A 14,350-nucleotide genomic window follows, 5' to 3' on the forward strand; every position below is an offset into this window, starting at 1 on the left:
CCTCTTCTGTCACGACTTTGTCCGCGAACAGCTGCCGTACTTATCGGTCATACCACCAATGAAAGGGGGAGTCCGGTGAAAGCTGCAATACAATATCATAATTTATTTAATAGACGACACATATCATTAATAGACACTCTTTATGTTATCGTAGAAATAAACGCCTATTTAACGTCTCGTGTAGTTAACCGACTGTCATAACTGCTTCCATTATTAAGTGAGCTCGTCCACCCCTACAGCTGATGCAGTGGTACAGTCCGTGAAAGGCAATGGCAGAGGTGTAGAGAGAGAGAGAGAAATCAAGCGTCCTGACAGCTTCACTTCAACTCCTCACCCGTGACACACTGACCCGTGGACAGCACACCCAGACCCGACACAGCCGAGCCTCCGGACCGCCCGAGACTCGCAGCTCAGCCGGGCTTTCTCAATCTCAGGTGTGTGTGTGAATGAGCAGCGCTCATGTTAGCACAGACGTTAGCTCCTGCTTCTGCTCCATAACAATGTGTAACATTTATGTCACAAACACACGCCGATCTCTTATAAACACATGTGTACGTGTTTGTTTACCACAGTACACAGCTGTTATCCAATCACGTCTGCTTAAAATAACCCACCAGCTTCTGTTTTCATGCAGTCATATGGATATGTGGAACTAGGCCTCTGCAGTTTGGGGGTGACTGTTTTACAGCAAGTGGATTTAATGGAGGTGTAAACTCATTTGTTTTTGGCTATTTATAGAGGAGTGTCTATGTAGATCAAATGATATTTATACTTTTGTTGTGCCTTGACAGCTATTTTGGATGTTGACACTGAGATAATGAGTTGATCTTCACTGATCTGACAATCAGTTTCTCTAATAATTAGTTTCCCTTTGAGTGTGTTGTTGTTCACGAAGTGTTTCGTGGTTGTTTTGTGTAGAAGGCAGACATTAATCTGTTTATTCTCTTCTAGACAGACCTGTCAACTAATATTACTTTATTGTTACATCTGTGTGTTGGTGGGTCAACTGTTAGCAGTGTTGGGTTACTTACTGTAAAAAAAGTAATTCATCACTAGCTACTACATTTTTTATCTTTAACAGTGTATCTAGATGACTGTACTAATTAATCTCTCTAAAAAGTATCAGATTACTTATGTGTTGCTTTTTTAATCCTCGGAGAGTTGAACAATACAAGGATAGAAATAAAACTGCTCTTTCAAATAAATGATTTTAACCGAAGGTTGTAAAAGCAGAAGGTTATGTTAAAACACATTTTATAATGTTAAATACACCATTGCTTTATATAGACTTGTTCTGTAGTCTGTATATACAGTATTTGGTGCAATTACATCAAAATAACTGTAAATAAATTACAGAAAAATTAAGAGTAATCCCTTAATTTACTTTTACAAGGGAAAGTTATTAATTACACAAATTAAAATAACTCAGTATTTATTTACACCAAACACTGACTGTTTTTTCAGGGTGTGAAAGTAATATTGGGAGCAGGGAGAACGATATAAATATAGATATAGTAAATATTGAAACACAATACATGCACAATTGCAGAAATTAAAAAATATGTAATCCTTATTTACTTGAAATTCACTCAAAGTATTTAATTGAGAGATATGAATTATGCAAGTTAATTCATAATATGAAAATGGAGAAATAGCTTTCGGCCTGGGTGATATATTGGAATATATTGAAAAAATGTTAATGCCAAACCACATTTAAATTTTTTTTATGCATTGCAGTTAAAAAATAATGCAATTATGAAGTTGTTTCTTTTCTTTAAAGAATAAAACCCTAATTGTATTATTCATTGTATTTGAACAATTTATGTGCCTTGAGTGGAACGAGCTACTGTTTTACTATTAATAGGAAGTCATAGAAAACCTCAGGGAATTTAAAATAATAATCATTGGGGAAACAATCATGGGATTTTCTACAGAGAATTTAATTTGCTAGTTATCATGGCGTGACATTAACCCAACTTGTTCATTTGCTCTGGATGCAAAGTTGCTTAAATTTCACTGTGGGTTTGCACATATTGTACATGATCTGACTCATTCCTGCAGATATTGTGCTCAGATACATAAAGTGCGGCACATAAAGCTGCCTCTCAGTACTAAACTGCATTGTCAGAATCAAAATCAAAGTTCTTTTTTGCTGCTTATTGCGCTTGAACAGTTAAATACACACAAAATAATGTCAAAATACCAATCTTGATGAGTATTCATGTAAACACAGTCAGTTCAGTTTTAAGTGAATGTAAACAGTTGAGAAAGAACTTGTGTAACAGTGTAATGGATCTGTGCGACAGGTCTTAAAGTGACAGCAGCCTAATAAACCTGCTGCCAAATTATGAGATAATTAAAAAAAAAAAATATATATATATATATATATATATGGCAGTTTTTCCCCATGGAATCAATGTCAAAATTATGGCCTGTGCAAATGAGCTGATGAGCAAAAAATGTAACGTCAAGGCCGGATTTTTCTGCTCAACTCATTGTGAGTGCCATTTCTACAAAATGCACCTTATCCATTTGAAAATCTTTTTTTTTTAATTGTTATTTATAATGTTTTGATTTGATTTAAGTTTTATTTTTGATGTGCTTTTCCTCATTGTTAGTTTTTTGTTGTGCTTAAATATTTCTATTTATCTTTAATTTTAGGTTAGTTTTAGTATTAGTACTTCAACTCAAACGTATTTCAGTTTTATTTCAATTTCTGAAAATGCTTTTTGTTTTACTTAGTAACAGCACTAATGGGAATGCTAACGATATCACCTGCTTTTTCATGTCTCTTCTCAGTCAAAGCCGAAGCCACACACCATGTCCTTAAAACCACGGGTGGTGGATTTCGATGAGACGTGGAACAAGCTCCTAACGACAATCAGAGCGGTTGTGATGCTCGATTACGTGGAGAGAGCGACATGGAACGACCGCTTCTCGTATCCTGAGCTCTAGTACAGACACAGCTGTCCTAATTCAGAGCTATTGCTTCCTCTTTCTTATTCCTTTTCAGTGTTTCTTGTGATCAGATTTTTATGTTATGAGGGTGCAAAGCCATAATGGCCATTTATTACATTTTACATATTTTATATGTAGCTCTTACACTACCATTCAAAACTTTGGTTGGATCAATAAGATTTTAATCGACGTTACTATTTTAATTCTTCTTTTTACCTTTCTAATCATCAAGGGATCCTGATAATAATAAAAAAAGATCACTAATGAGTAACTATGTCTTGTACCCCTCATTAAAATCTCCTTAACGTGTGCTTCAGTGACATATATGCGCTGTGTGTTGCATATCCGGAGCCTTTAGGGGAAAGACTGTACACTGAGACGAAGGTGTTTCTGGAGAACCACGTCCGTCAGTTGTTTAAGGTAAGAACGTGGCTCTTGTGGCTTAGGCTAGTGTCTATGGCTCCTATCACACACCCGCCTCAATGCAACGCCAGTGTTTTTTGCTAGTTTCATCCCGACACAATTCTCCTTTTCACGTCCAGCTCCACATTGTTTAATTGCACAATGCACTGGCACATCTGTTCACCCATGGACGCCTGGTCTAAACTGCTCTGAAGCCAATAGACAATCTGCCATGGTGCGAGCACAACTGGCTTTTAAAGGGAATGGGACATGAGACTCTGATTGGTTTATTGCATGTACGCCCAAAACACACCCATGACTCATTAAGAGACGAGGGACGACCCTTTTGGACCATGCGGCGGGCACGCTGACCTTTTTTTTTTTGCTGACCATTAAGATAGGGCCCATTATGTTTTAATTGTGGATGTCTTGCATAATTGTGGTGTGTGTTTGTGTCTTACAGAGAGTCCTGGAGTCAGAAGAAAAGGTTTTGGTGATGTATCACAGATACTGGGAGGAATACAGCAAAGGAGCTGAGTACATGGATTGCTTATACAGGTACGTTAAGCTAGCACAGGAAATGCTTCTGAAGGATGTTAAAGGTGTTGTGTGCTGTGCTTGAATTCTCCTAGTCGAGTTTAAATGTGCGGAGACTACTATACATAAGCAGTTCATAGGTTGCCTTTTTTGTGCCTCTACCAATGGTGAAAAGGAGGCGGGACTACCAGGTTTGCTCAGCTATATTAGATGGTTGACGGTTGGATTGTTTAGAAACAGTCAATATTTTTTTTACGGCTAGTTCACTTCACTACACATTTTCTGGTTGGTAAATGGAGTTGGTGTTCATGCTGGTGTAATGCTTGGATGGGGAACTCCTATTTATTAACGGCCTGCCTAAAAGTGTTTATATCGTGATCGAAATAATTAGATGAGTGGTCTTTTGATTTTAACCTTAGTTTAAATTGCCCCAATGATGCTATTTTAAAGGCACATAGTTTAGTTTTGGAGTCTCCTTCAACAGATTTACACACATCAATGGTCAAAAAACACATTTTTTTCATAATATATGATGCACATCCTTTCCATGAGCCTGCTCTGCTCTGTTTGGTCAGATGGCCCAGTCTGTTGTGATTGGTCTACTGCTTAGAGCGCATGTAAGCAGCTAAACTTCAGCTCCGGAGGCTTCCTAAAGCTCTGCGATTGTACACACTGTAAAGACAGTAGCGATGGATTTTACTTTATAACGTGTTAAATATGGATATTTTTCTTACACAAACGCATCGCTTCGCCTCAGAAGGCCTTTATTAACTCCCCGGAGCCATGTGGAGCAGTTATATGATGGACAGATGCACTTTTATGGACTTCAAAAACAGAGAAACATTCACAGCCATTATAAAGCTGGGAAGAGCCAGGACATTTTTAATACAACCCTGATTGTCATATACACCTAGGATAACTAGAAGGGTGAGAAATCATGGGCTAATTTTTACTTTTGGGTGAACTAAGCCTTTAAAGGTCCACTGAAGTGCCTTGAAACGCGCCGCGTTATTCAATGTGTTGACGTAATCTCCCCTGAAACGGCTTCAGTTGTTAGCAGCTCCTCCCCTTTTCTGAAACAGCCAATAGCGTTTCGTTAATATAGAGTTTGACTAGAGTGGACCTTTCTGTTTGGTAAAGGTTTCCTCTAACACATCATTATCTCCTCCATATCGCTTTGAAATGCAGCATTCTGTGCAGAATTCAGATCGGTCTGATATGTTTGTCTGTGCCGACTCGCGCATATGATCCGCGCTGCGCTCTCGTGTCTGTAATCTAACTTTAGACCAGAGCCGTTGGTGTGTGTGCGCTGCTGCGGTGTGTGAAAGTAACGTGAAAACAGACTTCATTTGCCTCAAATTAAAGTAAATTTACTCTGAATGGTTTCCTATCACATATATAGTGTGCTATGTGCCTTTCACCATGTAGAAATTAGTAAATGTGTGTTAACAACTGACCGATTTCAGCCGCAGCTTCAGCAGCGTAGGGGGGCGGGGCTTTAGATTCTAGAGAGCATTTTGATTGGACAGAAGATTTGATGAGAAGGTGAAGTCTGCGATGATGTCATCAAAATCTGAGATTCTCCTAAATGCAAATTCTGTCATTGTTTTGGAACACACCAGCTTATTCATAACTTTAAGGCTAACACAGTCATACTAAAAGCTAAACAACTTCAATTTTGATTTTAGTGGGCCTTTGAATAACACTAAGGACAATATTAGTTTTGACTAGAAATCTTAAACTTTAGCCTAAGAAAATCAGCCAGTTCCAATTTAGTAATGTAAAACCTACGGTATGTATTAGTACACACTGCTTAAAAGTCTCCTATGCTCTGCATTTACTGCATTTAAATGAAGTGATACTGTGAAATATTATTACAGTTATATATACTATACAGTAAAGTGTAATTTATTCCTGAATTTTCAGCATCATTACTCCAGTCTTGAGTGTCACATGATCCTTCGGAAATCATTGTGATATTTTGTTTCAGGATGATTTGATAAATATAAAGTTAAAAAGAACAGCATTTATTTCAATAGTTGTTATTAACAATATAAAACTCTTTATTGTCACTTTTAAATAATTGTATGCAATAAAAGTACTAAATTCTTTAAAATAAATAGTTCAGTCCAGTTATCATATCAGACATAGACAGTTTTGCAATTCTTTATCTAGTTTTGTGGAAACTTGTCGGAACAATCAATCATGTCGCCAAAGGGATAAATACAAAAATATCTAAATAAAATAACAGTTGATGTTGCTTTTGGTTCATTAGGAGCTGTTGGCATGTGGCTTCACTTGGAGCATGCAGTATTCCCTGCAGTGTGCCTGTTGTATAATGCACAATTTGGCAAATAAAGTAGAATTTCCAGTTATTTTATGCACTCAAAAAATTTGCATACTGTGCACACACATTATGCATGTTACACGTTTGGCAAGTGTGCAGTATTAGTATGCCACACTGAATGTTTAAGAGGATTTCTGGTAAGGGATAGTAAACCTTTTTTTGTCTTTTATTTGATATCACTGATTGTGAGTGTTCACTATCCTGCGCTGCATTGAGTACACAAGGTATTGTTTCTCTGGCATGCAGGCCTCGGCCTCGCCAAGGGATTTGGTTGGTTTCTGCTTGATTTCATCATGCTGGCCCGAACCCCATCACTGTCCCGCTGGTCTTGGTCAGCTGCGAAAACAAGCAGCTATTGAACTGACGTCACCCGTGGCTTTATTATGCATTAACACACACACACACACACACACACACACACACACACACACACACACACACACACACACACACACACACACACACACACACACACACACACACACACTTTTCTCTAATGAGTGTTTTCATGTATTACCCGCAGGTACCTTAACACACAGTTTATTAAGAAGAACAAGCTGACTGAAGCTGACCTGCAGTATGGATATGGAGGAGTGGATATGAATGAGCCGTTAATGGAGATCGGAGAGGTATGCAGGCTTTTCCTAACCAGACGCAACACAAGTGGATCTAATGAGCTATTCACAGTTCAAATTAGGGCTGCACGTTTTCAAGTTTTTCATTAACCGTTAACCGATGCCCTTAGCGGTTAATACTCGGTTAACCATAGTGTGCGTCAGGGTTATTATTTTTAGTTTATTAATTTGACGACCGCCATCTCCGTAGTGAACGCGTCTATAGAGAGAAATGCACATCATGGGTTACCTAATCAGAGAGTAGCCTATTTTTTTTTGTTTTAAATTGTTAAAAGACATTTCAAGCTTTCTTAAGATATATTTCATGTCTGTGAGGCGTACGCTGAGTTTTAGGATGAGATGCGCTGCAGTTCACGAGCAATGCGAGTGGCCGCGAGGGCGCCGGCATGATTAGGGCATGTAGTAAAATATGCAGCCGAGAACGATTCCCACAGCGTTTGACTCGCGCGGCTGAGCCTCTCCCGGCAGAGAGTTCAAGCATCTGTGGACTCGTCCCTTCAGCTCTGGCCATCTTGCTTTCAGTCCGCGATTAGCTTTTTTGTTTTCTTCATTACAGTTAAAGTAACGTCTGCTTTTCTCTAGTCATTCACAAGTTTCTCACTTCAAACTTTCTTTCTTCTGATCAGTTATGTACAGCGCGTGCGGCTCCCGCTCTGCTTCTGCCCTAATGCGACTTATAGTCCAGTGCGACTTATGTTATTTTCCTCTTCATGACGCATTTTTTGACTGATGCGACTTATTCTCCGGAGCGACTTATAGCCTGAAAAATGCGGTAAGCACTGCATTGCAATACTTGCATTTTGCCTCGTCACTCTCAATTTTAAAGTGCTCCCACGCTGTACTTTTCTTTGCTCGCTTCATTGCCCGCTTAGAAAGCTGGTCATGACTTCTTCTTGTGGATATTACAAATGTCTGGGAGCGCTCTGGCGGTCTCTAGTGGTGCAAAAATATATTACAACTAAATTCAAAGCACGTCATTGACGCCACTTAACCGAGCAAAATGTTTCACTCGGTTACGCAATTTTTAACGGTTAATCGGTTAACCATGGACATCCCTAGTTCAAATGTCAAATTGGGGTTTTATTATTTCATAAACGGCAGTGTTTTTGTTGTTGTTGTATTTTTAGCTTGCACTTGACATGTGGCGGAAGTTAATGATTGAGCCCCTTCAACCGATGCTGATCGGGATGCTTCTGAAAGAGATCAAGAAGTAAGTTAAATACATTTACGGTTTGTGACTTCAAACTACAACAAAAAGCATCTATGGCAAGTCTTTGGTACCACAGATACTTTCAATAGACACTGTTGCATGACCTGAACCCAAGTTTAGTTTTATTGATCATATTTCAGAGGATAAATTTGCTGTTTAATTGCTACGTTTTTGATGTTGTTTCTATAGCGACCGATGTGGGGAGGACCCAAATCAGAAAGTAATCCACGGGGTTATCAACTCCTTTGTTCATGTTGAACAATACAAGAAAAAGTTTCCTCTAAAGGTGAGGAGCTCTGTCTAGATGCATGTGACGTTGATTCAAGGTGTTTGCTATTTTTATGCAAATGTGAAATGTTGTTGTAACGATACTGGAATTTCTAACTTCAATATGATACCTGGAAAAGTATCGATATTCGATACCATTTACGATACTACAGGAAAAATAGTACTTTCAAATAGATATTTTTTATATTATTTATTTTTGTCCGTCTTTGAACGGACTGATTTGCTTTATTGAAAGCTGTCGGAAAGTGCAGCTGGTATCGCTGTATCGATACTGTAGAAAGGAGTATTGGTATTCTTTCAGATATTTCAGTATCGATAAATATTGAAATAATTATATTTTTGACAACACTAAAGTGAAATTTGAGTAATATTACTGCAGTATACACTACTGTTAAAAAAATTATACTTTTATTCAGCAAGGATGCATTAAATGGATCAAAAGGGACAGTAAAGACATTTTTAATGTTACAAAACATTTTTATTCTTTTGAGCTTTGTATTTATCAAATAATCCCGAAAAATAAGAGTGTGATAGATGTACAGAATATGATAATGGTTTGTGAAGGATCATGTGACACTGCAGACTGGAGTAATGATGATAAATTCAGCTTTGATCACAGGAATAAATCACACTGTGATAGGGGTGTAACGATATATCGTTAAACGATATATCACGAGATAAAAATGTGGCGATATGTATTGTTGTTGTAAACGATATGATTCGCAAGAGAGTTATTGTATCCAAGGCTCAACTGTTCACTGTTTTTATAAGGTATAATTCACCCAAAAATGTAAACTCAGTCATCATGTACCTCATGGACCTCATGTTGTTTTGTTAAACTTCTAAACACAAAGGAAGATATTCTTTATGAAACCTGAGAGATTTCTGTTCCTCCATTTCAAAGTCCATTATTCCTCTCAAACTTAAAAGATCCAATAAATGTCATAAAGGCATTTTAAACATAACTAATTGAGGTCTAATCCAAATCCAAGTCTTCTGGAGAGACACGGTGGCTTTATATCGGCTCAGTGGTTCATGTAGATTGTCTACAAACCAGAAGTTGGTGGTTCAAACTCCGGTTCCACCTGACCAAGTGTCGAGGTGTCCTTCAGCAAGACACCTAACCCCAGCTGCTCCCGACGAGCTGGATGGCGCCTTACATGGCTGACATCGCCGTCGGTGTATGAATGGGTGAATGTGAGGCAAAATGTAAAGCGCTTTGGATGGCCATAGGGTCTGTTAAAAGCGGTATATAAATGCAGTCCATTTACCATTTATGATGAACAGATTTACAATATCGCACATACTGTAGTAAACATCTATCTATTCAAATGATAGAGTGATGTGCGAAAACAACATGAGTGAGTAAATGCAGAATTCAAATTCGTGGATGAGCTAAACATTTACAGTGTGAGTGAAACGTTTTTGGCGAGCTTTCTTGATCTGATCATCTGAAGCGCACACACACTCCTCAAAGTCAAAGCGCAAACATCATTTAAATCACCAGATCACGTTTGGTTTTAGTAGTATGATTATTCAAAGCATTTTAGATGGTTTATTCTTTTATGTATAGTGCATTAATAGCGGGAGAGGCGGGACAATATGAGCACCGGGAGAGATGCTGCCTGCATTGAAAGAGCGAGTAATGCGTGAGGGGAAAAAAATGAAAGTTTCAGTAACATTATTACATTAAACTACTATATATAATGTTGAAAATAATGTATAATAATGCAATGGGGGAATATTTGTGGGTCCTGATAATAATACAGTACTATTTCTAATAATATTTTGATGATAATAAAAAAGTAAAAAAAACAAAATCCTACATGCATATTGTATCGTGAGTTCAGGATCGCGATTTATATCGAATCGTGACATGAGTGTATCGTTACTCCCCTAAATTTACTATATATTCAAATAGAAAACAGCTCTTTTAAATTGTAATGCTATTTCACAATACTGTTTTTACTGTATTGCCTTGTTGAAAATAAGAGACTTTTCAAAAACATATAAAAAATCTTACCGCCCCCAAATGTTTGTGTGTATCAGCAATCATGCATCTCATTTGTAGGCCACACACCCTCTGTTTTGTAATCCTAGTTTTATCAGGAAATCTTTGAGGCGCCGTTTCTGACGAAAACCGGCGAGTATTACAAACAGGAAGCCTCCAATCTACTGCAGGAGTCCAACTGCTCCCAATATATGGAGAAGGTGAGATTATGTAACCACAGTATAATTTAACCAATACAATTTTTTACATTTAGATACTTCAGCATGCTTTTGTTTGTTAAATCCGTTGTTGCGGGTCGATTTCAGGCTTTTGTGTGATGGTAATCAGGAGTTATTTACTTATTTCCGCTGCAGGTTTTAGGCCGGTTGAAAGATGAAGAGGTGAGATGTCGGAAGTATTTGCACCCCAGCTCTTACGCCAAAGTCATCCATGAATGTCAGCAGAGGATGGTGGCCGATCACCTGCAGTTCTTGCACGGGGAGTGTCAAAATATCATCAGACAAGAAAAGAGAGACGGTCAGCACTTTATTTATACTTGCAACCAGTGTGAACTTTCACTTTCAGGCAGGGCTTGACATTAAAAAACCTGCCAAATGCGAGTGTTTCAGCAGTGGCGTGTAACACAGTCACTCTTACTAGCCATTTTGGCGGGGTTGAATTTTATATACATATGTAGTCTTTAAAAAGGCATCTGACATAAACTAAGTGCAATGTCAAAAATATTGCAGAATAGAAACACAATACCAGCATGTCTGTCTCTCTCTCTCTCTCTCTCTCTCTCTCTCTCTCTCTCTCTCTCTCTCTCTCTCTCTCTCTCTCTCTCTCTCTCTCTCTCTCTCTCTCTCTCTCTCTCTCTCTCTCTCTCTCTCTCTCTCTCTCTCTCTCTCTCTCTCTCTCTCTCTCTCTCTCTCTCCTCTCTCCGACAGCGAGTGACACACACACCCGCCTCCGGATTAATTTTTTTGCTGTTACAGGGCTTGAATTTTACTGTGGGATTGCATGTATTGCACCATAATTTTATTCCCACAGATTTTGTTCTAACACCCGAAGTGTGCCACATAAAGCCACCTCTCAGCACTAAACTGAGTTCTTTTTTGTTGCTTATTGTGCTTAAACAGTCAAATCCACACACAATAATGTCAAAATGCCAGTCTTGGCGAGTGTTCACTTAAACACAGTCAGTTCTGTTTAAAGGGAATGTAAACAGTTGAGAAAGAAAACATGTGTAACAGTGTAATGGATCTATGCGTCAGGTCTTAAAGTGACAGCAGCCTAATAATCCTGCTACTAATGTAAAAAATATCTATGGCAGGTTTTCCCCGTGGTATCAATGTCAAAACTGTGGCCTGTGAAAATGCTTAGTGGCTAGTAATTTTGGAAAACCTCTAGCCACAGTGGGTTGAGCTGGTAGAGTTGGGTACCGAACTCGGTACTTCTAAGGGCACTGACCGAATTACTACCGTGCACCGATTCACATAAAATTAAACACTGCCATATTTCGGTACCTGCAAATGCATCTAGTGATATAGACTAGGGATGCTCATATTGACCGTTTAACCGTTAACCGATAGTACAAATTTTGACCGATTAACACTATCAGTTAAATAGTTTAAAGGGTTTTTATTTTTTTATTTTTGTTACTCACGGGGTGCGTCGACACATGCAACAAACCACACGTGCCGACACAGAAATATTTTGCAAAATGAAGCAATAGGAAAGAAGCATACTGTGTGTGACTACTTCGACAGAAAGGGTGATAAAGTTTCTGTTTCTGCTTTTCATAGTGTGGTTTTGTCCGACAGCTTATCAAAACTCTCGGCCCGAGTCCGACTGGAGCTTGTGTGCTTTTTTTTTTTTTTTTTTTGGCTTACATTGGCTTATATTGTTGCAGCTATTAAAATAGTTCAGTTTTGTTTTTAATGTCAAGTTAATTATTTGCCTTCCCTCACCAAGGCATGATGTCAATGACGCGTCTATAAATGACTTACAGTTTCTTCACAGTTATTGACGTAAACATCCCTAAAGTACAGGAAAAAACGTACCATTGGTACTGGTACCGAATATCAGATACCCCTATCGGTTAAAATGTGAACGGCACCCAACCCTAGTGGCTGGGGAGCAAAAAAGCGACTCACAAGCCCTGCTTTCAGCTCATGAATATATGTTTGTATATATGTGTCTGAATTGGCATGTTGTAAATGTAGGACGTCTTGATGGTTTCAGATATGGCGAATATGTACACGCTACTGCGGGCCGTGTCCAGCGGCTTACCTCATATGATCCAAGAGCTCCAGGTCCACATCCACGACGAGGGTCTCCGAGCCACCAGTAACCTCTCTCAGGAAAACGTGAGGAACTGGGGTTGTGTGTTGAGAAGTTTTACCCTTGGTTTCACAGACAAGGCTTGGCTATTCCCAGACTAAAATGCATGTTTGAGCGGTTTTAACTGAAAGCAACTTGCACTGACATATCCTAGAAAATGTCTGGGAAATTGTTTTGTCTCGAGATGCACACCAGAAATGTTTTTTTAACTAAGGCATGTTTATAAAATCCACTGAAACGCCCTAATTGTACTAAGGCCTAATCCTGGCTTAATCTAAGCCCTGTCTGTGAAACCAGGCCTTAGCGTCTGAAAGTGGTCGGTAGCTATTTATGAGGCAAAATGCATAATAACTTTTAGTATATAGCATTAATTGTGGGATGCTTCCTCTGATCTTTGTCTTGCAGATGCCAACCCAGTTTGTGGAGTCAGTGTTAGAGGTTCATAGTAAATTTGTCCAGTTGATTAACACAGTGTTGAATGGGGACCAACACTTCATGAGTGCGCTTGATAAGGTACACTTCTGTTTAAACGTGGTTAAAACATGATTTACAAGTGTATACACTATCAGGCAAAGATTTAGACACTAAATCACACTTAGATCAATATCATTATTGATGTTAAAACATCAACATATTAACAGACAGTATAATATAGTGCAATATAATGGCTACACTATTTAATGTGCCCTTGTTACAGCGTAATTATACAAATAAGTACTGTAATATTAATTCACACCATGTACTTAATGTATAATTATGATTAGGTTTGGTTTAGGGTTAGTTGCTTGTAATTATGCATTATTTACTGTTATTACTATAGTATAAGTATATGTAAAATATGCATAACAGGATACTTAAACACTGAAATAAAGTGTAACCAATACAAGAAATAAAAACATAAGGATAGTATAAACATTAATACTTGGAGATAATACAAATATAATTATGGAAATTAATATATATGATACATTATAATGTACTAATGACAAAATAATGATGATAAAAACTCAATATTTTAAAATGAATAATAATTAGTAAAATGTAATAAAATAATACAAATATAACTATGGAAATGAATATATAATAAAATATGATGCAACATCAACATAATACTAGCAAAAACATCAATACTTTGAAATAATACAAATGCAATTATGGAAATGTTAAATGTATAATAATGTTATTTAATGTAGTATATTAATTTCATAATAATAGCAAAAACATCAATACTTTGAAATGATACAAATGCAATAATGGAAGTTAATATATACTATAATTAATTATAATGTAATAACAATAGTAAAAACATCAATAATTAGAAATAATACAAATGCAATTATGAAAATGTTAAATATATAATAATATTATGTAATGTAGTATATTAAATACATAATAATAGCAAAAATATGCATACTTTGAAATAATACAAATGCAATTATGTAAATTAATATATAATATATGTTATGTAATAACATAATGATAGTAAAAACACCAATACTTATATAGATAATTCAAATGCAATTATGGAAATTAAAAACTATATATTTTTTATTGTCATAAATGATGATGTAATAACATCGTGATAGTAATCACATACATATTAAAAAATTATTCACTGCAATTATGAAAATGAATATATA

The 14,350-nt window shown here is 37.2% G+C and overlaps 1 protein-coding gene across 1 annotated transcript in view; it reads left to right on the top strand.

Annotated features, from left to right (window-relative positions):
* The first annotated feature begins 259 nt into the window (after positions 1-259).
* cul2 (cullin 2) overlaps positions 260-14,350 on the top strand; it is a 35,521-nt gene continuing 21,430 nt past the window's right edge. The window contains exons 1-11 of the mRNA XM_067434963.1: positions 260-434; positions 2,800-2,939; positions 3,276-3,378; positions 3,824-3,918; positions 6,768-6,873; positions 8,007-8,089; positions 8,279-8,375; positions 10,478-10,588; positions 10,742-10,904; positions 12,612-12,736; positions 13,116-13,223. Of these exons, the coding sequence (XP_067291064.1) occupies positions 2,821-2,939; positions 3,276-3,378; positions 3,824-3,918; positions 6,768-6,873; positions 8,007-8,089; positions 8,279-8,375; positions 10,478-10,588; positions 10,742-10,904; positions 12,612-12,736; positions 13,116-13,223 (1,110 nt within the window). The 5' untranslated portion in view covers positions 260-434; positions 2,800-2,820. The remainder of the gene's footprint in view (positions 435-2,799; positions 2,940-3,275; positions 3,379-3,823; positions 3,919-6,767; positions 6,874-8,006; positions 8,090-8,278; positions 8,376-10,477; positions 10,589-10,741; positions 10,905-12,611; positions 12,737-13,115; positions 13,224-14,350) is intronic.

Source organism: Pseudorasbora parva, chromosome 24 (genome assembly GCF_024679245.1).
Source record: "Pseudorasbora parva isolate DD20220531a chromosome 24, ASM2467924v1, whole genome shotgun sequence".
NCBI classification, from domain to species: domain Eukaryota; kingdom Metazoa; phylum Chordata; class Actinopteri; order Cypriniformes; family Gobionidae; genus Pseudorasbora; species Pseudorasbora parva.